Source organism: Hippichthys cyanospilos, chromosome 12, assembly GCF_059441005.1.
Source record: "Hippichthys cyanospilos isolate Australia breed blue-spotted pipefish chromosome 12, RoL_Hcya_1.0, whole genome shotgun sequence".
NCBI classification, from domain to species: Eukaryota; Metazoa; Chordata; class Actinopteri; order Syngnathiformes; family Syngnathidae; genus Hippichthys; species Hippichthys cyanospilos.
The window spans coordinates 429,091-454,894 of NC_142380.1; the positions used below are offsets into that span (position 1 = coordinate 429,091).

Here is a 25,804-nt window from a genome sequence, read left to right on the forward strand (position 1 = left end):
ATTCAAAGTCAAGCTAGATGTAACATGTCCTTTATACTACCGCATTTATTTAAATATTAACTTTTATTTTAAGGAGGGGTGGGCGTTCCCATAATCTACACATCCCGTACAAAGAGGATCTTTGGCGGAAGCAGTCATTTTGGCGCGGAATTTTTCGAGCTCGGGTTTTACGCCCGGGGAGTCTGCGTACGTAATCGGGGCACCGTTTGGCCGCGTTTATTTTTAGTTGCCGAACATTTAACTTGTTTACTCGACGACCAAGGGAAAAGGTTGACATCATGCAGCGCAGTATCGCGTAAGTAGTGACGAAATGTTTTCTTTGAGTGCTTGTTTTTCTGGGAAGGTCAATGAAAGCGTCTCGGGGTTGCCTCCCTTTTCAAATGACGGAAAACGAAGACATTGAGCGCGCTGTCCTTTTCGCCTTTGCGGGTTTATATGTTGCCTTTTGTGGCTTCGTCAGCCTGTCGCGTTTCAAGCTAATGCCACCGAATCTTTAATGTGACGTCACGCAACAAACGCGGAAGTGTGAAACGTATTTATATCAAATTTTGTACCCCAATCATAGTTATTTTTATTATTATTTTGTCTGTACTTTGAATATTTATTCTTGTGGATTCATTGTCTTCGTATTATTGTTTGCTTATTGTTCAGAGTTGTTCATACATTTCTTACTCTGTATTGAAATTATTGCCTATATATAGTGTAGCTATAACCTATTTATATAAATTCTTGTAACCCTAGTATATTTCTTGTATCTTTTTATTCTTTTGAATTGCTTGTCTGCGCATCATTTCTATGTTTCTACTATTTCTTGATTATTGTTCATAGTTGATGCGCATACGTTTCTTATTGAAATTTTTGCAATCGGGGAACAGAAGACATCTAAACCCTACATAGACTACAGATCTGGTACTGCTCTTATAAAAACATCTTATGTATACGCCCTGTGTATTTCTAGCGTTAGATAACTGTGTCATACTAACAAGACGTAATGCTAAATTGTTACAATGATTTATTCGTCCATTTCTTTATTTTTTGACCCTTTTTCTTGTAGATCCTTTTTCCAGCCCAAGACAAAGGACAAGGCTGTTCAGAATAAAGCCAGTGACGACCAAGTGAAAAAGTAAGATTGCGTTTGTGAAAATCATATGGATATCGAAAAGAATATAATAAAACCACCGGAGTTTTGTTGGTGAAAATTAGACCACGGCAAAGTAACTGACGTTTAAAGAAGACTCCGGTGAATATTTAACAGGTGACATTGAGCCTAGCCAAAATCGCACGGAAGAAAAATCAAATCAAAACTTTTAACCAGAAAACAGAGAGCTCGTGGAGCGGCCGCCCAATAGCTCAATCAGGTGACAGCGGACGACCCACGACTGAGTTTTATCGGCTTCTCCCATGTGGCGCGATGTCCCGCTGTTTTCCAGGCCTTTCAAAAGCCCCCTGAAAGCCCGGAACGGAGTCCGCCAGGAGGACTCGCCCATCAAGAAAGTTGCCAAACGCAGCCGACGGATTCTGGACAGCGACGACGACGAAGACGCCGACGCCGCCAAACGAGACAAAGACGAGGCCTCGGGGGAGGTGCCGACACCCGTGTCTCCTCCCCCGGCCCCCGCCACGCCCGCCTCTTCCATATCCCCGGGCACGCCCGATTCCGTTTCCTCCTCTGGGGGCATCGGCAAGCGCAAGACTGGTAAGGATGAGACCGTGCTACTTTAAAAAAGAATACATGTGTTATTCGCAATGATTTAGTTTCTATTGTGTTCTACGCCCTTTTGAGGGTTATTTTACAATTTTTTAAAAAAAAAAAAAGTGTTTACACCCCCCCCCCCCCCCCCTTCTTTTTTTAAACCAGTATTTTGGAGCATGTTGATAATGATGTTCTATATACAGTATATTTTGGTCTTGGGGGAGGACCGCACAACTATTGGGTGCCTTGTGGTTATGATGATGATGATGAAGATGATGTCAAATGCAACTCTAGGAGTTAAAGGTTCTCAAAGGGTTTTTTTTTGGTAATATTTTTGTTCTGAATGCCAAGTGTTCCCCAGCACATAAAGGAGAATCATTAAGGGGCTCTAAGTGGAGCGCCTTGTAATTTTAATGGCATGCAGAAATGAGGATATTTTTTCTCCCACTTGGTCGTTTGATGCCCGCCGTGTCTTAATGTGGCGTGGAACAAAACGTTGTTGCGCTTTTGTCATTGTTTTGCCTTATTAATGAGGAGGGACACTTTTTCTTTGATGTTAAAAACAAAATTAATCCACGGGAAGAGTGCGTATTGTTAGATACGTTTAAATGCCTTATCGAATAAATGTGATTTATTTCTTTTGACATCTAGACAATTGAAACCAGATCGTCCTTTACGTTGCCAATCATAATAATTAGAAGAATTGAACGCACATCATTCGTCTTTTATTTTACTACGTCATCAAATGTATTTAACCCCCGGGGGAAAGTTTGACCCGACTCGGGCTTTCATGTGTTTTTAATGGGTGATATACAAAAAAAAAAACACGGAGGCAAAAATATTGCATGGCTTGTCAAAACCTTCAATGTGCCCTTCTGCCGTCCCTTCCAAATGCTTGCAAACGGGAGGTCCAGAGCTACGCCTTCTAGACGTCAGTCAGCCCGCGTTGGGAAATATTTCCAAAATTGGAAAGATTGTCAATTTGGGATATATTGACAAAATGATTTTTTGGTTGGGTCTCCAAAACCACCCGGGGGTGCTAGCGGGCAACTTATGACATTTACAAGCCTTTCATTAAGTGGCTTAGCCCGCCTCCCATATTGCAAAGTTCTCGCTATGCATCGTGGGACTTGTAGTTGACAAAGGGTTTCGTTCCGAGAAGCTATGTGTTGCAGCGACGCTTTTACTTTGCTGCAGGGAAGTGTTTTATTTCCCGCAACGCATAACGTTATATTTGCATATTCCCGTCTGCGAAATCTGCAGCATTAAATAGCTGCTAACATTTTTTTTCCCTCACAAAATGAAACTTCTTTGAAATAAAACATATATCTCAATGATCACTTTTTTTGGACAATTATAAAATCAGTTGAAATGAAAATGAAAAAAACCCAACAAAGAATGTGTTTCTTTTTTCTGTCCCCCATGTGCATGGCGTCCACAGCGAGGAAGACGTTCCCCAAGAGGAAATTGAATGACAGCGGCAGTCAAAAGGAGGACGAGGCCGCCAACGCGAAGACGAAGACGGAGACGGAGGCGGTGGAAGGTCAGCACAGCAAACGAGCTCGCGTGGACGACTGCGATGATAACACGGGTAAGTTATGTCAACTGCTGCCCCAGACAAGCAAAATCCTGGAAAAACGAGTACTCATCTTTTGGGAACATCTTGCAGACTGTAATGAGGACAGGCGTTTGGGGAAGTCTTTTAATAAGCAATACCACCACCTAGTGGCATTGTACTTTTATTGCAAGTGTAAGAGGGAAAAGAAACCATCTTTGCAAACCCGTTTTGCATGGCAAGCTGCTTTCTGCGCCTGCTTTTTAGTCAGCCGCCTTTTTTTTTAACACACCGACTTTTACGTATCTAGTTTTTATCCAAAAATTCAGTCGCACGCTACGAAGCGTTCAACGTTGTCGTGAGCCGCAAAGGGTTGGCCGCCGCCGCCACCTTCCTCCATTTTCCTCGCGCGGCGCTGTCAACACGGCCGTGCTTTGTGCGCAGACGAGGTCGCTGAGGAAAGAAGGGATGATGAAGAGGAGGCGGCGGCGGAGCAGGTGAATACGTCGGAAGAATCGCAAAAAGTGGACGAGCTGGGAAAAAAGCTCAAAGGAGACGAAGAGGAGAAGAAAGACGACAGGGGCGCGACAGAAGATGCCAAGAAAACGCCAACCAGCAGCTTCTTCGGTCAGCACGCTTGAAAATAACGGGAGAATATCATTTGTTTTCGCTAAACTTGCTTTGTTTTTTGTTTTTAGCTCCCAGAAAGTCTGCCGGAAGGACTGAGAACACTGAAAGGGACGAGAAGACAACATCAACATCCTCTCTGGAGGAGGACAGCAAACTTGCCAAAAGGTGGGCAAACAAGAAGTGATGATGAACATGAAGTCAAGTATTAACATTTTTTTTTTGTGTGTGTGTGACAGCGAGTCGGTGTCAACTGAGACAGACTACAACCCGTCCAGGCCCAACTACCACCCGCTCCAGCATGCGTGCTGGAAGGAGGGACAAAAGTTGGTCTTTTTACTTATGCGGCGTCATACGTACGCGGCGGAAGCTCAACCTACGAAATGTAGCCACAGTCGGTCGGTTGTTGAATCAATAAGTCGTTTGGGGCACGTTATCATGAATGACAACAATCTTACAAAGAAAGTACCACTTTCAGACACTCGCGGGCCACATTTCACAGACAGGCAGAGCAAGGTGTGTGTCGCGGCGACTGCTCTCACCGGAAGCAAAATGTTACAAAATGTTACAAAACGTAACGTCAGCAGCAGCCGGCCGAGATCGAGCCAAACAAAGCGCGGCTCTAGAAGCCTCCGAAGCCGATGAATCCCTTCCAAAACATCCTTATATCGGCTGCGGCCCGGTACCGGTCGCTCGGCGGACTGCCCGTCGGGGAACTTGCGTTGATAGGATGGGCCTTCGTTTTGGGGGGCAAAAAAGTCTGTCTCATATTTGGCAAATTGCCATACTTTTCTCTCGTTACATATTACTCACTACTCGCGTATTTTAGCTTCTTTTTGTTTCATCTCTTGAAGATGTCACTTTTTCGATCGAACTCTGCAAATTGTTTGGCTTCTGAACGTGTCTCCCGTCTTCCTCCAGAGTGCCCTACCTGGCGGTGGCTCGCACTTTTCAGAAGATCGAAGAGGACTCAGGCAGGTGAGAGCGCTACATATTCGTGCGAAAATGTGCCCGGTACCTCATGTGAACTTTTTTTTTTTTTTTTCCTTCCACCGAGGAGGAAGTGTAACGTTTGATTTCCGTACACTGCGCTAAAGTGTCCGACGTCGCTTTTTATTTTTCTAAAATGAAGCGATGAAATCTGTAACCGAGTTGAAGAGGATTTTTAAGCAAAGCCCGCCGGCCGCCTTTCAACGCGTCGCAAAGCACATTGACAGACGGGGACGTTTCCACGGCTTTCCGCGCGGGACTTAAAAAAGGCGCAGACAGACAAATCTCGTTAGCCGCCTCGCCGCGTTCAAAGCCTCAAAGGTTTTTTGTTATTTCCCTGTCTTTTCTCGTACCCAGACTGAGGAACATCGAGACTCTGGCCAACCTGTTCCGCTCGGTGCTGCTGCTTTCTCCAGGTAAACGTTGGCTTTGTTGCCACGTTGGCGGGCGGCCGGCCGCTATCCTCCGAGCGCGGGATGATGAATGTTCTTTTGGTTGGTGTTCGGATTTTGGTGTTTGTGCGTGGGCGAGATTGTCACGCCGCATTAATGTGCGCCGCGTATTACATAACCTTCCATATGTCTGTCAACGAGCGGGTGGATGGAAACCTCATAGATGTTTTCCTGTCTTGATCATCTGTTTATCTGTGTGTGTGTGTGTGTGTAGACGACCTGCTGCGCTGCGTGTATTTGTGTCTGAACCAGTTAGGCCCCGCCTACCTCGGCGTGGAGCTCGGCGTCGGGGAAACGGTGCTGATGAAAGCCGTCGCTCAGGCCACAGGTGACGCACAGATATCGGCACGAAAAACAAGGGCGCGCAAACTTTTTTGAAATGGAGGTTTTCAGCAGCCTGCCTCCGCCCATCCGAACGCTAACCCCGCCGATTTACCTGTGGATAGAGATATGCCTGCGTATCGGATGTCAACACTGTAGCAAAATAGAATCAATCTCATCTTCCCTAAACTTCCTATTTTCTTGCGTCGATATCCCTCATATATCGTGGGGTAAACTAAGTTATCCTTCTCCTCGTGACTGCAGTTGCAGATCATTTTGCCATGAAGCGGCGCAAGTTTATTATCGTCCGTATATGCCAAAAAACACACGCGTACGAATCTGCGCACAACCTCGCAGAAACGCACACAGGCTCACAAACACACCTGGATTCACATACGCACATGTCTTCCGCGTGCACATTTTCACCAACTCGGTCTCTGTTGACACACACACGTGCACGCGCTTCTTTGTTTTTGCCAGGACGACAGCTGGACAAGATCAAGGCGGAGGCCCAGGACCGCGGGGACCTGGGTCTGGTGGCCGAGAGCTCCCGCAGCAACCAGCGCACCATGTTCAAGCCGGCCAGCCTGACTGTGGCCGGCGTCTTCAAGAAGCTCAAGGAGATCGCGAGCATGAGCGGCAACTCGGTGAGGCGCCCAAGCTACGTCGCCGAATGCCGTAGCAGCAGAATGGCTGGAAAATGTAGTCGAAAGCCCTTTTCTGTTTTTTTTTTAACACTTAGACCAAGACTTTGTTCAAAAAAACATTCTTCTGTATGAATGGTGTCAAAATTGCAAATGTAGTCTGCAGTGTGGACGCCTATTGAAATGTTTTTCTTTGTGAAAGTTGCCCATCAGCTGTTCTGGCAGACACCAACAGTATTTGCCCAATTACCAGACGCACTTGTGTATAAGTAGCGCCCTTAATTTTGGGGGTCCAATTTTCTATGGGACAGTGTATAAGACGCACCAACATTTTTGCAAAACTGAAGAAATCTCATCTTCTACAACTTCCTATTTTCTCGTTCATATCCATACGTTATATTTGTTGCACGTGAAGTGTGTTTCCGGTCGGTAAACGTCTCGCCGGCGTAGCCAATGCGCTCGTAGCGGTTGTCTTTTATATTCTTCGAGACACGGCTCGGGTTCATTTGGCCGTAAATACCCGAGGGTGCGCGGCAAGAATACGGCCGACGTAAAAAGGCGCATCTCTGCGTCAAGACTCGGCTCATGTGGCCGGCAGCTCAGTCTTCCTCGGACGGTGTCAAGTGGGAAAAAAAAAAATCACATGTTTAAGTTCCCGTTAATAGGACCACCCCATACTTTGCGTGTAATTGGGGAATTATGCCATTTTATACATGTGACTTTTGATTCCAAAGCTGCACATCAGATACTACAATATAGAGCAACAACCCTAACCCTAACCCTCCCTGTATCGGTCGAGGCGTCGTGCGCACTGAAGAATACGGCTTTTTCCAAAAACTATCACTGTAGTGACTGGCAGGCATCATTTGACATCAATGGAAGAAAATAGTTTCTTTAAATAGCAGTCTGATGTGCAACGTTTGACATCAAGTCTCACGCGACAAACGCTTTTGGGTAGATAAAGGCGCCCTCCAGCAATGAGCGTCTCCCCCTCATCTTTTCAGCACTTTGTTCCTTTCTTTTGACTTCAAGTCTTTGCTGCCCGTCTCCCGACTCGTCCCTGAATGTCAATGTCACGGCTTTTCCCGCCGCAGGCCATGAATAAGAAGATCGACATCATCAAAGGGCTCTTTGTGGCCTGCCGCTTTTCCGAGGCCCGCTACATCGTCAGGTGACGGGGGCGTCGCCGGCCGAACCCGCCCCGATTCGCCCACCCCTAACCGGCCGGGACCGGCGGATTGACAGGTCGCTAGCGGGGAAGCTGCGGATCGGATTGGCCGAGCAGAGCGTGCTGTCGGCGCTGAGTCAGGCCGTGTGCCTCACGTCGCCCCGGAAAGGTACGTTTGAATTCCATTTTCGTGGGCCGGATTTCCGCCGACGACGCGACGACCCCCCCCCTCCGTTTTTACTTCGATTTGGGTGAATTTGACAGTCGTCTACCCCTGACTCATTTAAATGACATATGACTTATTTCGCATTCAAATTCATGTTATTTAATCACAGGCGTGGGAAAAAACTCCTCCGTTTTGAGTTATGCAGTTGTAAGTCCTCCCCTCTCATATGGGCGTTAAATGAGGAGGAAAAAAACTTGATTTCTACTCAGAGAAATACAGACATATATACGTAGATAACTTCCTTTTTTAACCCTTGTTTTATTGCTCTTCTGATAATTCAGAAGCCTTCTACAGTGTCCATATACCGCCTATTGTTTCTCACATTAGTGACTGCATGATTTTGACTTTAAGACCCACGTTTGTAGAAGGTAATGGCAGATTTAAAGTGACTGTTACACCATTTTCCCATCAAGGCTGATGCATCTTGAAGAAACTTCCTTTTTTTTCTTTCCTCTTTCCATTTGAACGGGAATATTTAGCTTTTTCTTCCTCTTAAGCTTGTGTAAAAATTTCAATCAAGGAGTGTCATGTCAGGACGCCTTTTTGGCAAAGTCAATCATCTGGAGAGCCGTCCCCATATCGTCGGATGAAACACGAGTTGCGTTTTCCTCTCGGCTGCTCCACTTGACACGCTTTCTTTTTCTTTTTTTTTCCCTGTGAATTGCGTTACCCATGCGCCATTTAAATATTGCAGCCTCGGAGGTCGGAAAGGGGCCATGTTTTATTTATAGAAAGCTCATTAAAGGTGTTTAAATATCCTTTACAAGAGTCGCTGAAGAATTTTCGAACATCCACTTTTCCTGTTTCTAAGTCCCTGTAATGATGGAGAATGTGATGATTAGGAATACTCCCCCACCGCCACCTTTTTTTTTTTTTTTTTTTTACCCGCTGCTCACGGGCTACGTCTTCCCAGCAGATGCTATCGCACACACTCGCACCGAGCCAATTAACTTGTTTTAACGCCAAGCGAATTAGCATTCAGTCCTCATTTGCCCACGCTTTAATAAGAGCCAATTAGACCCCGGGCTCAGTGGGTGAATTTGCATTGATCTGCAGCCCGCGCCGGAAATGTTGCGCTTAATATTTGATATTTATTTGTTTATTTTCCGGCTGAAGCGTTATCTAATCAGGCAGGTTGATGTGCAAACGGTATGTCCCGGGCATGATCCAATACGCTTTGGAAACGTCTGCAATGAAAGCGGGTGCTGTTCCGCTCCAGTTCCACGGGGGCGCTCATGCACCTTAGAATCAAGGAAGAATGAACAGCCGTTTCATGATTACCTACTGAATTGGGCATAGCGTGTTAGGTAGGTAAGATTTTTTGATTCCAAAATAAGAATGATCAATGCTGTTTGACGGCAATGAGTAGTGCGCGATGTAGGACCCGGACTCAAACTTTAAAGAATAATTACATGCACTTTGTAAAGATGTATATTAGTGCGTCTTTGGGATGGAATGAGTTCTTTTCCCGGGAGTCGGTCTTGCCCATGTAGCGCTTTACTACTTCAGGTGCTCATAATCTCTGCTTCCTGACCTCGGGGTGGGGGGTATTTTCCATGACTCGTCGGTCTCTCGAGACTTAAGCCCGTTTCCTGTGCGTGTATCGGCGGCTCGTTCCGTCACATATGGAGCCCGCGGTTCTTGTAAACAGAACGGGGTCAACCGTAAAAAGCCCGCTAATGCCACCCCGGTGTGTTATACAATCCGCCGACCGCGCCGGCGCATAATTAGTCTGTTTGGGCCCCAAAACGGACGTCGGGCCATGCCTTTCGTTCCAGGCGACTCCCCTGCCGTGATGGATGCCGGGAAAGGGATGAGCGCCGAGAGCAGGCGCGCATGGATGGAAGAGAAGACTCTTATTCTGAAGCAGACCTACTGGTAAGGGCAGATGATTTATAAAAAAAAAAAAAAGGTTTTAATAATACAATTGTCATGATATGGCACAGCCCCAATCAAAGCGTTGGGTTTCAGATCTACAAAATTGCAAAGTTCTACCAATGTAGGGAGGAAAGGTTGACGTTTATGACTCTGTAATCTGCAACTTCTCCCCCCCCTCCCCATGAACAGCGAGCTGCCCAACTACGACGTCCTCATCCCCGTCCTTCTTAAAGAAGGCATCGACCAACTGCCCAATCACTGCAAGCTCACCCCAGGTAAGCAACCAATCGGGAGGCTTCAAAGATAACACGGGCCATTATTGATCTGTTTGCTGGAAGCCAACTGATAATGATAAACAATTATTCCTGATTACACAATTCGATAAGGAAGCGCTATGTAAAAGGGACGGCGAGCATCAGTAAGTGGAAGTTATTGATCTAACTTATGGAAGCCGTTTTGATTGGAAGCGGCCGTATCGGGGTCATTTGAAGGTCATTCGATCATAAGCTCATTCGGCGAAATGCATCAAATTTGACATTGTGTGTCGATCCAACAAAAAAGTTTAGCAACCGCCAACGTGCAGGAGTTTGCCATTTTGTTTCCAAGCGGCCGTTTTATATCCGGTCATTGTGGACATTCCCGGGCGTCCTTCAAAGACAACCTCCTCCCTGGAGGAATTTTGGCTGCAACATGAACTGGAACAGCAGTGTGGATCAGGAGCAAATCCACAGAAATGTCTGGAGCCCATGCCCAAAAAAGAATGGGAAGGGGCCATTTTGTTTGGACGTGTCCAATTTAGTTATGACCATTTGTAGAAGTCCTGCGCGTACTCAATATGCCTTTCATATAAATAGATTCATTATTTTTTTGTATATATTTTCTATTAGTATTGTGTTGATACGTTCAATAAATCAAATAAGCCCTTGGAACCCATGCTTTAAAAAAAAACAAAAAAAAAACAGAAATCTGCCAAACTGTCTCCAAGTAGCCTTTTCAGATTCATTTCGACCTTTTTTTTTGGGGGGGGGGGGAATCCTTGTACAGCCATACTCAACCAGCTTCAAGCAAGAACCTAAATTTTCCAAGCCATGTCTACCATGAGTGTAGCTCCAAAAAGACACAGGAAATGCCTCATTTTGTTTCAAAGGGCTTTTTTGAGGTCATTTCTATGTATCATCAGATGAATTCTTCCTGAAAGTGTATATGAAATGTTTCCTGTCCTCCTTTCTTCCCGCAACCTCCACGCCCCCCCTTGTGGCAGGCGTACCCCTGAGACCCATGCTGGCACACCCCACCAAGGGAGTCGGGGAAGTGATGAAACGCTTTGACGAGGCGGCGTTCACCTGCGAGTACAAATACGACGGCGAGCGTGCGCAGGTGATTTTCGTGAAGCGTTGCGCACGCACTCGCCGTTGGCCGGACCGGGGCCTTCCGCCACCGCTCGCCCGTTCTTTCAAGATAAACACGAGCGCCGTTGTTCCCTCGGGCCTGCCGGCAGAACAGGCGCCGAGCTTCTAAAGGGAGGACGATAAAGAGAAGCGTGCGAGCGAAAAAGCGAGAGAGACGTAAGAGGCTAAGGCGCCAACATGTAAGACGCAGCAGGAGGCGTCCGCATAAAGAGACGCAAATTGTAATGCGAACCCATCCGGCTGGCAGCCTTAATTCCAGGCAGTCATGCCTATAAAGGGCCTTTGAACCGGGCTCCGTCCAAACGGGAGGGCGACTCCATCTCCCGCGCCGTTGGCATTCCGCGCAACGGCCGATAGGGGAACTCGTGCCCTCCCTTCAACTCTGCGCGTACGCGCGCACTGAATAACAACAAGCGTAGCGTAGCGGCCATCAAATCGGTCAAGTGAGCCATTGTCTGCATATTCCGTGGCTTCATTTGTCAAAGTCCACGCTCATTGATCAGCGCGCGGAGAGAAGGCCGGTAATAGAGACGCGGTCGACATCTGTAGCGCGGGTCGGCGTTGGCGCGTCTGTCTCGTGGATTGATGCGTGCGCCGTCAACCCATGATGTGTTTTCGCTCGCGCGGGAGCTGCTTTTTGCCGCTGCTGTAGTGCCAATAGTGCAGTGGTTTTTAGCTAGCGCCGCTTGACCGGTTGGCGCTTTGCTATTGCTTTTGAAATCTATCTGGTGTCATTAAGAACTGACGTGATAATTTTTTTTTAATGATACATTTTGTAATTGAGATTATTTCCACTCATCGTTTAAATCCATTATTTTAGTCCTTTTAATTTTCGGCGGAGCAGTGCTTAGCGCGTCCGCCTCACAGCTCAGGGACCCGAGTTCCAATCCAGCTGGCTCCGGCCTGCCTGCGGGGTTTGCATATTCCCCCCGAGCCCGCCTGGGTTTTCTCCGGGCAGTCGGGCTTCTGTAAAGACATTGAATTATGCCGCTGGGATTGAATTTGACAGATATTTCAGATATTTTCAGAAGGCCAATATTTGAAAAAAAAAAAAAACATACTGTAAATAAGTGCAGTACATGGGATTGAATGGTCGGACTTTTAAAAGGTTTAATTACCTCTTTGGCATGGAATGTGTGAATTCATGATTCACAATAACATCATTTTATTTCAATCAAACATTCGGGGCACTGCACAATGTCATTAAAATCACTACAGTAAAAATAACAAGTCTTTGCTTCCATATTTTTGGAGGGTTACAAAACCTTTTACTTTCCCGATGCAATTTTAATCACCATTCGTTAGTACTTGCATATTGAAATGTCTTTCACTACATTTACCGTGTGTTTTCAGTTCAATTTAATAGAGATGTTTTTTGACTCAAATGCACACTTTTCCTTCATCTGTAATTTGTTGTATTTAATACGTACTGTATCAGCAGGTTGATAATGCGGCAAGTTTTGGCTACTAGAGAAGGAACAACCCACGGAATCCCAGTCATATTGTTATCGCTCACGTATCGTATCCACAACGGCGGAGCAGTAGCTGCGTCTTTGTGTTGACGTTTTTATGTAGCGCACACAGCAGCTCCAGATTGTTTCTACTTGTACGCCTCTTGAGCGGATCAGCCGCCACCGCGGATGCCAGCACGCGGCCAAACAAACCAAAAAAAGTGTCAAACCTCTTAGCAATTAGGCTCCTCTCTCGGCACAGGAGAGCGAGGAAAAACAGACGGTCCGAAGCCGGCAAATGAGCCCAAGCCTCTTTTGGATGCGGCGACTTCAAATGTCTGCCATATTTCAGGCGTTTTCCCTCCATCTGTTACGACTTTGCCCGCCCGCCCGCCCGCCGGTGTCATTTTGCTCCAAAGCTAAGTGGCAGTTTGACGTCCGTTTAGAGCCACGCGTAAGCGACCGAATGAATTGCGGGTGCGAATTTACAAGAGGTCCAATTCAATTACAGTATGTGGCGCATCGCAAGAATATGTTTAGCCCAAATATTGACCCGTAGAACATTACTTTATTGTGTTTGAGTTGTTAGGGGTCGGAAAACATATCAAGCACACTTTAACGTGCTCGATGATTGGCATAACCTGATTGGCTCCCGTCCTGAGTAGGCGGTTGCGTGAGAGTTGTTGGTCCAATGAATGGTAAATTCAACTTTAAAAGATGTCCCGACTGCACCTTTGATAAAGGAAGAGTTATGTTGACGGAAGCCGGGAAAACGTTCCCCTTTAACCGTGGCTTTTTTTTGTCGTCTTTGTCGATTTGAATTCATTTTTTACCGGCGGCGTTGCGGCCTTTTCGTCCAACAGATTCACATCCTTGAGAATGGCGAGGTTCGAATATTCAGCCGCAACCAGGAGGACAACACCAGCAAGTACCCGGACATCATCTCCCGCATCCCCAAGGTAAGACGTTAGCTAAATGTTAGCAATGCGTTAACATTAGCCAGCCAGGCGGTACAGTGCTCTACTAGTCATTTACGAGCCACGCCGGACCATGAGCCGCAGGTTGTCATGACAGATATTTACGCAGAAAGATGGGACCTGGAAGTTTGTTAAGTGTCGGTTCTATAGATTGAATGTTTGTAAATGAAAGCAGCACTGAAAACCTTCACCACAGATTGCCTTTAGAAATAAGAGCAGCATCAGCATCATTTCAACATAACACCGATGCACTCTGATTGTTAGAATACCGCATCATTATAACGATAACGCGCCTGGTTTCAGAAATTGCTTAAAGTCCACCAAAGTGCCTGAGATCCAAACGTATGACAATCCTTATTCCAACCACAAACATTTTTGATTGACAAACTGCACCGTTTGATGCCGGGGGGGGATGAATTACAATAAATGTCAATTGATCTGGAACATTAACACCAATATCTTAAACGTTTTAACCTGAATATAATGTTATCAAACATTGTGCAGATTTTTTTTTCCCGCATCACTTCAATTATTATGTGGCGGGGGATTGACAGCAATTGTGAAAAGTTTAGAACTCCCTCACCGACTTTGACAAGGAGAGCGCCGCCGCAGCACTTGGCGCCGTAGATGCGTAATTACTCGAGACGTCGCGAAAGCAAATCCCGTTCTGACTTGACTAAGTCAGGATACTAGCGCTGTAATAAAAACGAACCAAAAAAAAAACCATCTAAAATAATGACCCGGGCCTCAAACTCTCCGAGCGCCGGGCCGTTTCGCTGAGTTTGTAGGCGGCGTTTTGTTTTGGACACGGAGAGTCATCCGAGCTGACGATGGCAATAGGATCCGCCGGAGCGGCTCTGAGAGGTTAAGCGAGAGCGAGCGCCGGCTTCCTCGCCGCCCGCCCGCCGAGCTTGTTTTTTTTCCCCCCCTCCCGCCTAGTGGAGAGCTGCAATTAAATAGCAAATGAGGCAACATGGGTTTATTAGAGCCGTTCTCATTCACGCTCGTTGGCGCGTAGCTGTTATTGAAATGTCAGTCGTATATCTGCGGGCCCGGGCTTTAATCGCATTAAAATATTTAATTGAGTTACTCGCATGATCGCGTCGCTCAGCAGAGGTTGTTTGTTTGTTGTGCACACGCGCGCCTTCGCGCCGCGGCTAAGCTACGGCGAATAAGGTCTGCGTCCGCTTCCCGTCGAGATCCGCCGTTCGGACGGAGGGAGGGCCATCAATTTTCCTTGACGGAAAAGTCGTGCGCGCCTGTGTGAATATGGGGCAATGCTGTCACAATACTTGCCAGCGGTTCCCGTCGTCCCCCCCTTTTAGTATTTGTCTTCAATCGTTAATATAACGTTGAAACCTTTTCACAGAATTTTTGAAACGCTTGAGATGAAAGCGCGTCAACTAATTCCCTCCCGGCCCAGTAAAAATGCATTTTTGACATCTATGTCCGTCAATGTTAACGCTAATTATGGGAGGTTAACGGCTCATTGTCTTGTCAGTAAAATTGGAGGGAAATATAGATGGGGGGGTAAGAAAAACAACTAGTAGACGCTTGAATAAACACCTCGCCCTATCTTACTCCAATGGAGGGTGTTTGAGATATGACAATCAGCCCATCACAGCGTTTTTGTGGTCTGCGTATGTCAACTTTTTTCCCCTCCCCCCAGCGCACGACAACGCACGTCGTCGGCGTGGTCTCGCAGCCTGCCAGCACTTTTTTTCATCCTCCAAACCCGCTACGGTGTCAGTCCTATCTGGTCTCTTTGTGACTTTTTAATGAAACCTGTTCCTCTCACCCATGTCGTGCCTCTCATCCTTCATGGTGGGGTTGGGGGGGGCTTTGATACATTCTTGTCACCTTTTTTTCCCTTTTTGGCTCCTCGCCTCTGGTAACTTCACTCTCACACATTCTTTTCTCCTCACTTTTTCTTTGTCTTTCTGGGCTGTCGGCGCGTCTTTATCGCCTCGGCGCAGCTTTTTCTTTTTCTCCTCTCGGCGCACCCCGACTCTTTCGCCGCCGGATGTTTGCCTTTCTTCTCCTTCTCCTTCTCCTCCTTCTCCTTCTCCTTCTCCTTCTCCTTCTCCTTCTCCTCCTCCTCCCAGTTTGTTTTCATCGACCGCACTCCTCCGGGTCCGGGGAGCCTTGGCTTAACTCCGACGGTGTTGAACGCGTCGCCGGCGACTCTTTTCGGCCGCGTTTGCGATTTGGGGGGGTGGGGATCGACAAGTCAAGTCAATGGCGGGGGAAGGCTCCCGAATTAGCACGGGGTTGTCACGGCGACGCGGCCGCACAATAGACGTCGGGAGTGAGGCCGCTAGCGGGGAGAGCGCGCTTTGCATTTCAATGAGGCCGAAGCGGCGTGCCGTTCATGTAGATGCCTTAGCCGCACATTAGGCCGGACTGGCGGCGAGCGCTAACATCTGATGTGCCGCGATGAGATGGGTGCCAAGATACTTGTCGGGCGGCGCGTCGGGGCCGATCCGAAGGGACGGATCCCAAGGAGGGATTCGCGTGAAGCCCGGTCTGGCGCGGTCACGGTCACGCAAACGACACTTGCGTTCTAAATACATTGCGCTCGCAAGTTTTCGGTCGGGTTTCGACTCGACGCGATTCAAAGTCAACACGGTTCAGTTTGTATTTTTTAGACGCACCTTTCTTTTCATCGCTAGCGTATTAGGAAAATGCAAAATTTCCCGACTGCCTCGGGTAAAGCGCCCTGGATAAAAAGCATCCAGGGCGGTGCCTCTGTTTGACATGATCGTGAACAAAACACCAAGCGTCAGCTTCTTTGCGCCGGCCGCACATACGCCTTCATTCGGATGTCGCTCCGCAGGTGAAGAAAGACTCTGTGGTCTCCTGCGTGCTGGACTGCGAGGCGGTGGCATGGGACCGCGAGAAGAAACAGATCCAGCCTTTCCAGGTCCTCACCACACGCAAGAGGAAGGTAGGAATAAGACTTAGCTGGCAACCGGTTGAGGATGTCCAAAGTCAGCTGGGATAGGCACCAGCAAGCCTGCGACCCTCGTGAGGATGAGCGGATGTTTGTTTGTTTCCAAACTTTTGAGCGGTACCGAACAGCAGTTGACTTGCAAACTGCGTCACATATTGATTTTTTTTTTCTTACATGTGAATAAAAGAATTCACTCTACTTAAAAAAGGTCAATGCAGAAATTTAATGCAATTAAAAAACATATATAATTATTTGTAAATGACATAAAAAAAAAACAGCAACAAACATGGCGAACGATTTGCCCATCAACTGACCGTGTATACATACCCGATCATTTACCTGTTTGAAAAGTAGTAGGCCGATGAAGAACAGGTAGCGGCGGCAAGACTGAGGAGACGGGTCTGATGGAGTGAGATGATCCAGTCGCACGGGGGGGGGGGGTGAGAAGATTGATAAGGAGGCGTCAAATGGGTGGGTGGGGAGGTGAAGATGAGATGGCGCGGGGAGAGGCTTTGTGTGATTGCAAATGTCAGCCGGGCTTTTTTTCCCCCACTTTTGATCAGAATGATGGCGTTGGCGCGGCGCACAAATCACATGACGGCAGCGGAGGAAGCGTCCTCCGTCCTCTCCTTCCCTGCCGCCGACTCGGGCGCAAATGAAGAAAAGGGCAGGAAGGATGAGGAGCTGGCGCTAATGGAAGAGCGTCAAGATGAACGTTGCTGTTGCGCTTTGATTCTCAGGGACGCCTCGGCGGACTCGCCGTTGCTTGGGATGACGTTCTTTTGCGCAAATGCAGTGGTGGCTTTCACATACAGATGGCGCTGTTGTCATTGGCAGCCAAGTACGGGTAGAAGCGAAGCCAGAAGCCAGAAGCCAGCCGCCTGGCTCGCTGGCTAAGCTCGTCCGACTTGACTCCTCGTGAAGTCTGCGTGCCGTTTTCTGTGCGTGCGTGGGCGGGGCCAAAACGCCGGCGTGCGGCGTACCCTTAAAACCCAGACGAAAGTTCTTGTGTATTTTTTCAGGCCAAGAAAATTTGTGATTTTCTCCTTTGACTGTGACTCAAAATATTCATTCACATCATTTTGTCGCCAACAATGAAATGAAAGCAAAGGCCATGAGACGAGTAACAAATGTCGATCTCAGATCTGTGGGTCACAATTCACAAGACTGAGATCTTCCCTCGCCACGTCAGCGTGAATGTTTATCTGTCGGGTGCGAGGCGCTAACTTGACAGCAAACGATTGAAAATGAATGCGAGGCATTCATTTCGGAATCCCAAGGTTGGGCAATTTAGTTTGTGAATAAGATGAGCGCTATGTGCTGTTTGCCGGCTTCTTTTTCTGCGGGAAACAAAACGAATAACGGCTTTGTCCCCGCGCGCGACTGTTCCCGCAGGACGTGGACGCTGCCGACATCAAAGTCCAAGTGTGCGTGTACGCCTTTGATCTCCTCTACCTCAACGGAGAGGTAATCATGAATTACGCCTCCTCCGAGTTGATTCGTGGCATTGGTGAGTTAGCGTTTAGCATGTTAGCATTGACGCGGTAAGATGACAGCTCGGGGCCGTTGCGCAGATAACGCTTCAAAATGTGAAAAAGTTTGCATTTTATCGAGAAGTCCTAATTAGCATTTGGCGGGCCGCATTAAAAGATGTGGCGGGCCGGATCTGGCCCCTGGGCCTTGACTTTGACACCAGCCTCGCACTAGGATCGGAATAAAAATTGGCTAATATTGGACAAATGTTGTTCTTGTCTATCTGGAGACGTTAAGTCTAACATTTAATTAGAAGTAAACTTTGACAAGAATCCCATTCATCTTTTGATTATCCAATTATTCAAATCGTTAGTTGGAGCCCTGAGAAAAATCATACTTTTAACGATTAATTAGCTGAAAACACTTTCGGCCTACAGCATCTATTATGCCTTATGAAAAAATTATTTCCTTCAGTGGAATGTGTCATTTCATCAGGCGTAATCTGGAAATCGCAATATTCAACAATCGGAGTGCATATAATCACGAAGCCCTCGTGCACACATTTGCGTATGATTGTGTGTTTGCGTATTTGTCTTTTGAGAGGTTACTTTTCATTGGATGTGTTTGTGTGTACGCTCATGTAGTTGCATATGTGTGCGTGTTGCGATTGCATCCGTTTTCTTTTGCGCGTGTGCGGTGCTGGCTCCTGTAAATTGGTAAAAATTGCATATTTGAGTAGTTGTGCACCTCTGTTTGTGTTTTCTTGTCTGTAGATGCATGGGTGTGGTCTGTATATATTCGATGTGTGCTATTTGTGTGTTTCGTGAGCCTGTCGCCCATCCAAAGTGTTGTTGTCATCCCCGAATGCCAATGATGCTGCTGCTGGGGGCCGTAAGCAGATAATGATGCTCGTGCTCATTGTAATTCCAGCTGGGTGTGCGTGTGTGTGTGCGTGTGTGTGTGTGTGTGTGTGTGTGTGCGTGCGCGCCCGCCCGCAACACACATGCAACCTGTGTGTATTTGCGCCTCACTCCAAACAAGACACAATAGGCCAGCGGATTCCCTGAAGTTGTCGCCGGCAAAATGCAAATCAGCACAATTGCGTTACCCCAACCCTCCCCCCAAGTGGACCAAAACAAATGAGCTAATTAAAACAGTGACGCCTAATTTGTGCCATTACGTGGCCTAACACGGCTATAACTTGTCTAACGCTACATTATTTAGCCGGCCTTATTCCGCCGCGGTTTTGCTTGCATCCGGCACGCCGCAGTCGCTCCTCCTTTCTGCAACGCATGCTATTGAGTTTATTTATTCGACTCGCTTAATGCGTCTCTGGTCCTTTACAGCCAAAGATAACACGTTACGCAAAAAATACAGTTGTTTTGTTTTGTTTCTCAATTCGTGGCCACCTACAGCCTCTTTAACACAAACTTTTCCCCAATAACCGCTCAAGAGGAAGTCCCGTACGGGCAAACGCGCCATTCAAGCATGCCGTGTCACTGCTATTGGCACCCTTTCGCGTAAATCATGATCGCCGGCGCGCCCGGCGTTTGGCTTTCCTACCACCCGGGAGCCGATCGGCAGGAAGGATTTCAGCTCGCGCCCCCATGAATATGGCACACGTGTAAATACAGTCATTACGTTACCGGAGAAACTTTTTGCGTGATGGGAGAGCTTGACACATCTTTTGAAAACTTTGTTCAAGATAACTTGTGTTAAGTTGAATTTTTTGGACACCAAGAACGTACGGTTCATCACAAGTACAATAGAACACCCATGACAAAATAAATAAATCAAAACAAATCTTATCATACTAAGTAATGTATGGACACCAACATTTACACGCTAAATTGTTAACTTTCATGCAGTTTGTCAATAACGGGAAAGCTGGAAAATTTAGACTTGTTATTTTATCTAAGAAATACTGCCAATATCATCTTCGTCTCGCTTGTGGAGTTTGTGTCTCTTCCATCCCTAGTGTGTGTGTGTGTGTGTGTGTGTGTGTGTGTGTGTGTGTGTGCGTGTGTGTGTGTGTGTGTGCGTGCGTGTGCGCGTGCGTCCGTTGCGCTTGTCTGCAAGGTAGGTCGAGGTGGTGGGGAAGCGCTTTCGTCGGGGCAAGGCTGCAAGCAAAGTCAAAAGGATAGCTCTTTGCCGTTTTCTAATAGCGCGCCTTTGTGTTTGTGTGCAAAGTCCCTCGTGCGACAGCCACTTCGGCGGCGGCGGGAGCTTTTGCGAGAGTCCTTTGCCGAAGCGGAGGGCGAGTTTTTATTTGCCCGATACGTGGACTCCAGCGGCGCGGACGCCATCGCCGAGTTTCTGGAGCAGTCCGTTCGCGGTGCGTATTCGGCCGCTTTGCGCGATGCCCCGCAAACGCTGACGTGTGCGCGCCTTCAGACTCGTGCGAAGGCCTGATGGTGAAGACTCTGGAGAAGGACGCCACCTATGAAATCGCCAAGCGCTCCCGCAACTGGCTCAAGGTGAGCGCTCGCGAGGCTCGGCGTTCCGGAACGCGGCGGCCTTTATATCGCAGCCGTAATAGGCGGCCGGGCAGAGCCGCTCGGGCGGGCAGAGCCGCTCGGGCGGGCAGAGCCGCTCGGGCGGGCCGAACCGCCGCCCGACTCCATCCTCCTTCACGCGCGGGAATATTACTAAAACGGAGAGGGTCGTGGAAAGGTTACGAGGTCTCCGGCGGCCGGCGTTCACCCACCGCTCACAATGTGGGAAATCTTAAACGCACCGAATTTACCCTGCAGCCACAAATATACAATTTACAGATGCGATAAAGTATCAATCATTTACAAAGATGACATTTGCGTCTTCTGCACGGTAGAAACTAGCAGAATTTGAGCCTAAAATTAAGGGTGAGTCTCGTACAGGATATTAGCGGAGTCACGGTACGGAGGCGCGCGGCCCTGGCATATGGCGCGAAGGCGCGACGGCTCCGGGTTCATGTACTTTTTGGTGCCGTGCGGCGCAGTTGAAGAAGGACTACCTGGAGGGCCTGGGGGACACGCTGGATCTGTGCGTCATCGGCGCCTACCTGGGTAAAGGCAAGAGGACGGGGACGTTCGGCGGCTTCCTCCTGGCCTGCTACGACGAGGACAACGAGGAGTTCCAGTCGGTCTGCAAGGTGGGGGACCCAAACGCAACATTGCGCTCGCTGCTTCATCTGTTTGTTTGCGTTGCATCACCTGCGCGGATTTTTCTGTGTCTTTTTTGGCTTCGTGCGTGCCTTTGAACTGTCACCTCACCGGTGTGTAAACAAGCGCCGTGTACTTTCCCTTCCCGCCTCCATTGTAAAAAAAAAAAGCAACTTTAATCCCTGCTTTTTACCGCTGTAACTTTTATGTCTTTATCCACAGCAAAAGGATTTGTGGGTGCAATGCTGCCAGCGAAACACAAACACGCACAATTTTGCTTGCCAAACCGCAGAAGTGCTCCCGTCCCGTCGCAGCAACGTCACAGTACACTAAAATGATTTGTCTGCCTTTCCTCCAGATTGGGACTGGCTTCAAGGATGAAGACCTGGAGCAGCACCACAAGTTCTTGAAGGTGAAGTAGAAGGTAGAATAGAGTGGAAAAAAAATACAAAACCTCTATGTACTAACCCTAACCCAAAAAAAAGTAACGGCCCCGCAGATGATTTTCTCGCAACGGCAATAGTCATTTTCTTCTATTCCAAATAAAAAGAACGAACCGGCGGCCGAAAACGACGCTCATTTGGTCACGCTGCCTTTTTCACCAGGAACACGTCCTGCCCAAGCCCCGCCCCTATTACCGCGTGGACCAATCGGCCGAGCCCGACGCGTGGCTCGATGCGGTGCAGGTTTGGGAGGTCAAGTGCGCCGACCTGTCGCTGTCGCCCGTGTACAAGGCCGCCATGGGATTGGTCAGTGCATACTCCTCCCTTTCAGCGCTCGCTTTGGCCGCCATGTGACTTTATTCCACTTCTGCCTTTTTCAGGTGGATCCGGAGAAGGGAATCTCGCTGCGTTTTCCCCGCTTCCTGCGCATCCGGGAGGACAAGAAGCCCGAAGACGCCACCGGCGGAGCTCAGGTAAGCTGCGTGACCGCCGCTCCGACTCGGGCTTCTTGATGTTTTGGATGTGTGATATCAAAGGAAAAGCATTCCAAAAAAAAACCCAAAACACTAGGGGGCAAAAAAAATGTTGCGTGGATTGTCAAAACATTTGAATATGCCATCCCTTCTAAACGCTTGCAAACGAGAGCTGGAGAGGTCCACCCTATATGTGTCAAATTCAGCCCATGTCAAGCTCATTTACTGCCATCCGAAATTGGAATTCTTCTCATATTGAAAACGCCGTGTTTTATATGTATTTCTATATAACGGAAAGCTTTTGCCGTAGATAATTTCGAGGGCCTGAAAGTCAATGCGTATTTGACAACGTTATGAGCTTTTCAAAGTCAGCCCGAGTCGGGCCATCATTACGGTGACAAAGAACCACAGGCGGCCTCCTCCCCCGACCCGCTAAGTTCTTTCAACTTCAAGGTGGAACGCAAGGACGAGGGCGAGGCGGCTTTTCCGCGGGCGCCCGCCTAATAAAGTGCGGCACCCGTATTCATTGATACTAAACGCAACGAGCTTCCCCGCGTAGCCGGGAATAAAATGTGCGCCGGGCCTTAGGGAGGAACGTATGGCGCGCGTGCGCGCGCATATCCCGCCGGCGGCGTTTCATTTGGCCTCCAGGCCTCTGGGGGGGGCTGTCACAGATAGGCTCCGCCTCGCCGAGGCATACGGAGACGGAGAAACAATTTAGGGTGACTTTTAAAGGCTTTTCACGGGGCTTGACCGCCAGACGGATGGACGAATCGATTCAAAATAATCGCTCGTGAGGTTAACGGCTTTCAACTGTCCCCGAAGGCGGCGCCACGCGATATGGCTGGAAATTTACGGACTTTTGGAGCGACGGCCCGGTTGTCGCGAAGGAAAATCTGCGATTTCAAACTGTCCCAGAAGGCATTGTGAGAATCACTAAGTTGCAAGGAATCTTCACCACGCAATCTCACCACTGACCCCGAAAGCAGCGCGGCGGTCGGTCCAAATTTAGGAGCTTTTGGAACGATGGCTCGGTTGCGGACGGGAACTGTGAGTTCAAACTGTCCCCGAACGCACCGTGAGACCGGACGGATGGACAGGAAGAACGGGCGCCAAGTCGCAGGGAATCTTCGGGACAAAATCTCACCGAAGGCCACGCGAGACTGCGGCGAGAAAAAAACTCAACAGATCAGTCGGGACAATCGGTCCGTCGTTTTCCGGACCGTCCCCGAAGGCGACTTGAGACTCGCGTTCGATTGCATGGGGCATATACGGATGGATGGCCGGCTCTATTTCTGAAGGCGAGGCTCGATTTCTCGATTTCTTCAAGACAACTCTTTGATTTGTGACCGTCACTTAAGGCCACGCAAGACTTGATTAGGATGGATAGGCAATTGCACCTGAGTCCTCCGGAACAATGGCTCGGTTGTGCGAGGACAGCTGTGATTTTGGGCCCTCGACGGATAGTGATTTAATGAAGACTTTTTCCTCACTCGTTAGGCGAAGAATAACGTCGTTTCAGACTGACGTCGAAGGCAACGCGAGACTCCATTAGCGGAGCCGCGGACAACCTGACTGAGTTCTGAGGAGAACCTGTTTCAGTTTGTTCCCGAAGGCAACGCGCGGAGCTTTAAATGCGAAACATCGGAGCGATCGCCTGGCGCTCGCGGAGACCGTCGCTCGCCATTCCAGGATGTGCGAGAATGCGACCTTTGACCGGGTTTCCTGGAACGCCGCGAGTTCGGACCGTCCCCGAAGGCAGCCGTCGCCTCGATCCGCGTCGCAGATTGACTAAGCATGTAACGATGTTTTCGAAATCAAATCCCCGGGCGGTTTTGCGACAACCGCTACGATTTCACATTTTCCCCGAAGGCAACACCCGGCTAGGTCGGCTTTTCTTTCAGCGCTTATTTTTTCACGTCGAGGAGGAGGATTAGCGAACGATTTGGAAGGCTATTGGATTCATTCTCCTTTTCCTTCTTCAAGATCGCCGAGCTGTACAAAAAGCAGCAGCAGATCCAGAACCAGGGAGACAAAGCCGACCCGGAGGATTACTATTGACCCCGTGGCGACGTCAGTAATTACAATGGTCGACGGCAGATACTGCTTATCGGAGATATCCGCCTGAATGTAAATATTTTTGGGGGGTCAACTTGAGTGGAATTAAAAGCTTTTTTTCTATTGGCTGGCGCATGCCTCTTTATTGGGGGCGGGGCATTGTGTGCGTTTGTCAAACGTGAGGGTTTGTGAGAGACAGAACTATTTTTTGGGGTATGTGTGTTGGCATCTTTGTCTTGCGTGTGACCGCTGATTTGCGTGGGAGAGCGAGCGCACCTTTTCTTCCACTTGCGGCCCACTGTGTGTGTGTGTAGTTGTGTATTTGTCTGTGTGTGTAGTTGTGTATTTGTCTGTGTGTTGGGCGCACAACTGAGTACGTATGGCGCCCTGTACTTTAGTATGAGAAACTGCAAGTACGTGTGAGAGTACACCTGTGATTCTTTGTGCGCGCCGCAACCGGATTCATGCGCGTGTGACTGAATTTCCAAAATGTCCTCCTCCTCCCCATTGTGGGCGCTGAATGGAAATCAAGCAGGCAGCAGAGCAGAAAATATTGCAAATGCAAATACGGAATGAGGTGCGCTCCAAGTCTGCGCGTTGTGGAGCCGCGGCGCACACCGACGGGGTGCCTGCCGCTCATTGGCGCTCCGCGGAAGGCTTTCCCGATCTTTCCCACTCGGCATCGGAAAAATCTCATGCCGCGTTTCTGTTTCACCGGCTAAGGATGGAGCATTCAAACTAGCGATCTTTCAATCTAATCCCGTAAACACCTTCCGATTTCTTTTTCTTTTTTTTCAATACTCTCCAAAATAGTACGAGCGCGATATCACTGCGAATCATGAAGCAAATTTTTCATTTAGTGAAATAAAATTCAGCTCATTTTTATACTTTGCGATATAAAGCCGTACGTTTGACACCCCGCCCTTATGTTGAAAAGGTCAACCGGTTTTGATCAAAGGCTTCAAATTTACCTACAGTAGGCATGGGACATAGCACATTCTGACACTACGATATCCATCAGCAAAAAAAAAATTACAGCTCGTAAACATTTTACATTTTTTGGGGGGGGTCAATTGCCATTTTCCTACAATATAAAAACTCTTATTTTGAAACAAAATAAACATTTACCATGCTAAATTCAAGTAAATACGTACATTTCTTGCTAGGTTCAGGAACGTTTCCGAAAAAACAGGAAGGGAGACAACTAGTTTCTTTTTTTTTTTTCGTGAGGAGCGCGGAGAGGAGCGCGGAGAGGAGCCTGACGTTCTCAGCTCTCCTCGCAGTCCGGTTGCAGATCCTTTCCGCCCCTCGTTGGTTCGTTTGGGTCGGGCCGAGGTGCAAAAGCCACCGCTGGCCTAAATGGTCGGGAGTGAGACCTGGCAACAACGTCAACAATGGCTTTGTGATAGCGCTTTAGGAGTCCGCGCCGCCATCGTCTTCCCCGGGAGCGTTCAAGGGCGACCCCGTTGTGCCTTTGCCCCTCGGTCGAGTCACGGCGCCCGTCTCTTTTTTTTTTTTTTTTTTGCGTGGGGTCTTCCCGGCGGCGCGTCCGTTGGCGTCGACTTCCTGTAGGTGGACGTCGTCCCAAGACTTTTGTTCCTCATGGTGTCCGTGTCTTCCCATCCCAATGGCGCCTTTGTCCGGCGTGGCAACAAAAGCTTTGTTCTCCTCCGCCTCCCGGTCCTTCCATCTGTCCGTCCCTCCTCATCCCCCCAAACAAAGACTTTGTTCTCGTCCGTCCGTCCGTCCCTTCGCGTCCCTCCATCTTGGCGCTGGCTGTGACATCGCTGCCATTCCAGGCGGCGAGGGAGCGAGCGGGAGGCACACACGCCGCCATTGTTCCCGGCCCTCGGAATATCAATGGTGTTTTTCT

The 25,804-nt window shown here is 48.5% G+C and overlaps 1 protein-coding gene across 1 annotated transcript; it reads left to right on the forward strand.

The window, feature by feature from the left end:
* The first annotated feature begins 49 nt into the window (after nucleotides 1-49).
* Nucleotides 50-24,054, forward strand: lig1 (ligase I, DNA, ATP-dependent). The gene is made up of 26 exons (XM_088430348.1): nucleotides 50-295; nucleotides 1,055-1,123; nucleotides 1,431-1,696; nucleotides 3,135-3,284; nucleotides 3,693-3,875; nucleotides 3,947-4,043; nucleotides 4,115-4,201; nucleotides 4,797-4,853; nucleotides 5,223-5,281; nucleotides 5,532-5,645; nucleotides 6,119-6,285; nucleotides 7,377-7,453; nucleotides 7,528-7,619; nucleotides 9,455-9,554; nucleotides 9,744-9,829; nucleotides 10,816-10,931; nucleotides 13,278-13,373; nucleotides 16,228-16,338; nucleotides 17,740-17,811; nucleotides 20,008-20,152; nucleotides 20,212-20,294; nucleotides 20,795-20,947; nucleotides 21,316-21,369; nucleotides 21,563-21,706; nucleotides 21,781-21,873; nucleotides 23,860-24,054. Exons 1-26 carry the CDS (start codon nucleotides 279-281, stop codon nucleotides 23,932-23,934), a joined length of 2,763 nt encoding a protein of 920 aa, XP_088286474.1. The 5' UTR covers nucleotides 50-278; the 3' UTR covers nucleotides 23,935-24,054.
* The last annotated feature ends 1,750 nt before the right edge of the window (nucleotides 24,055-25,804 follow it).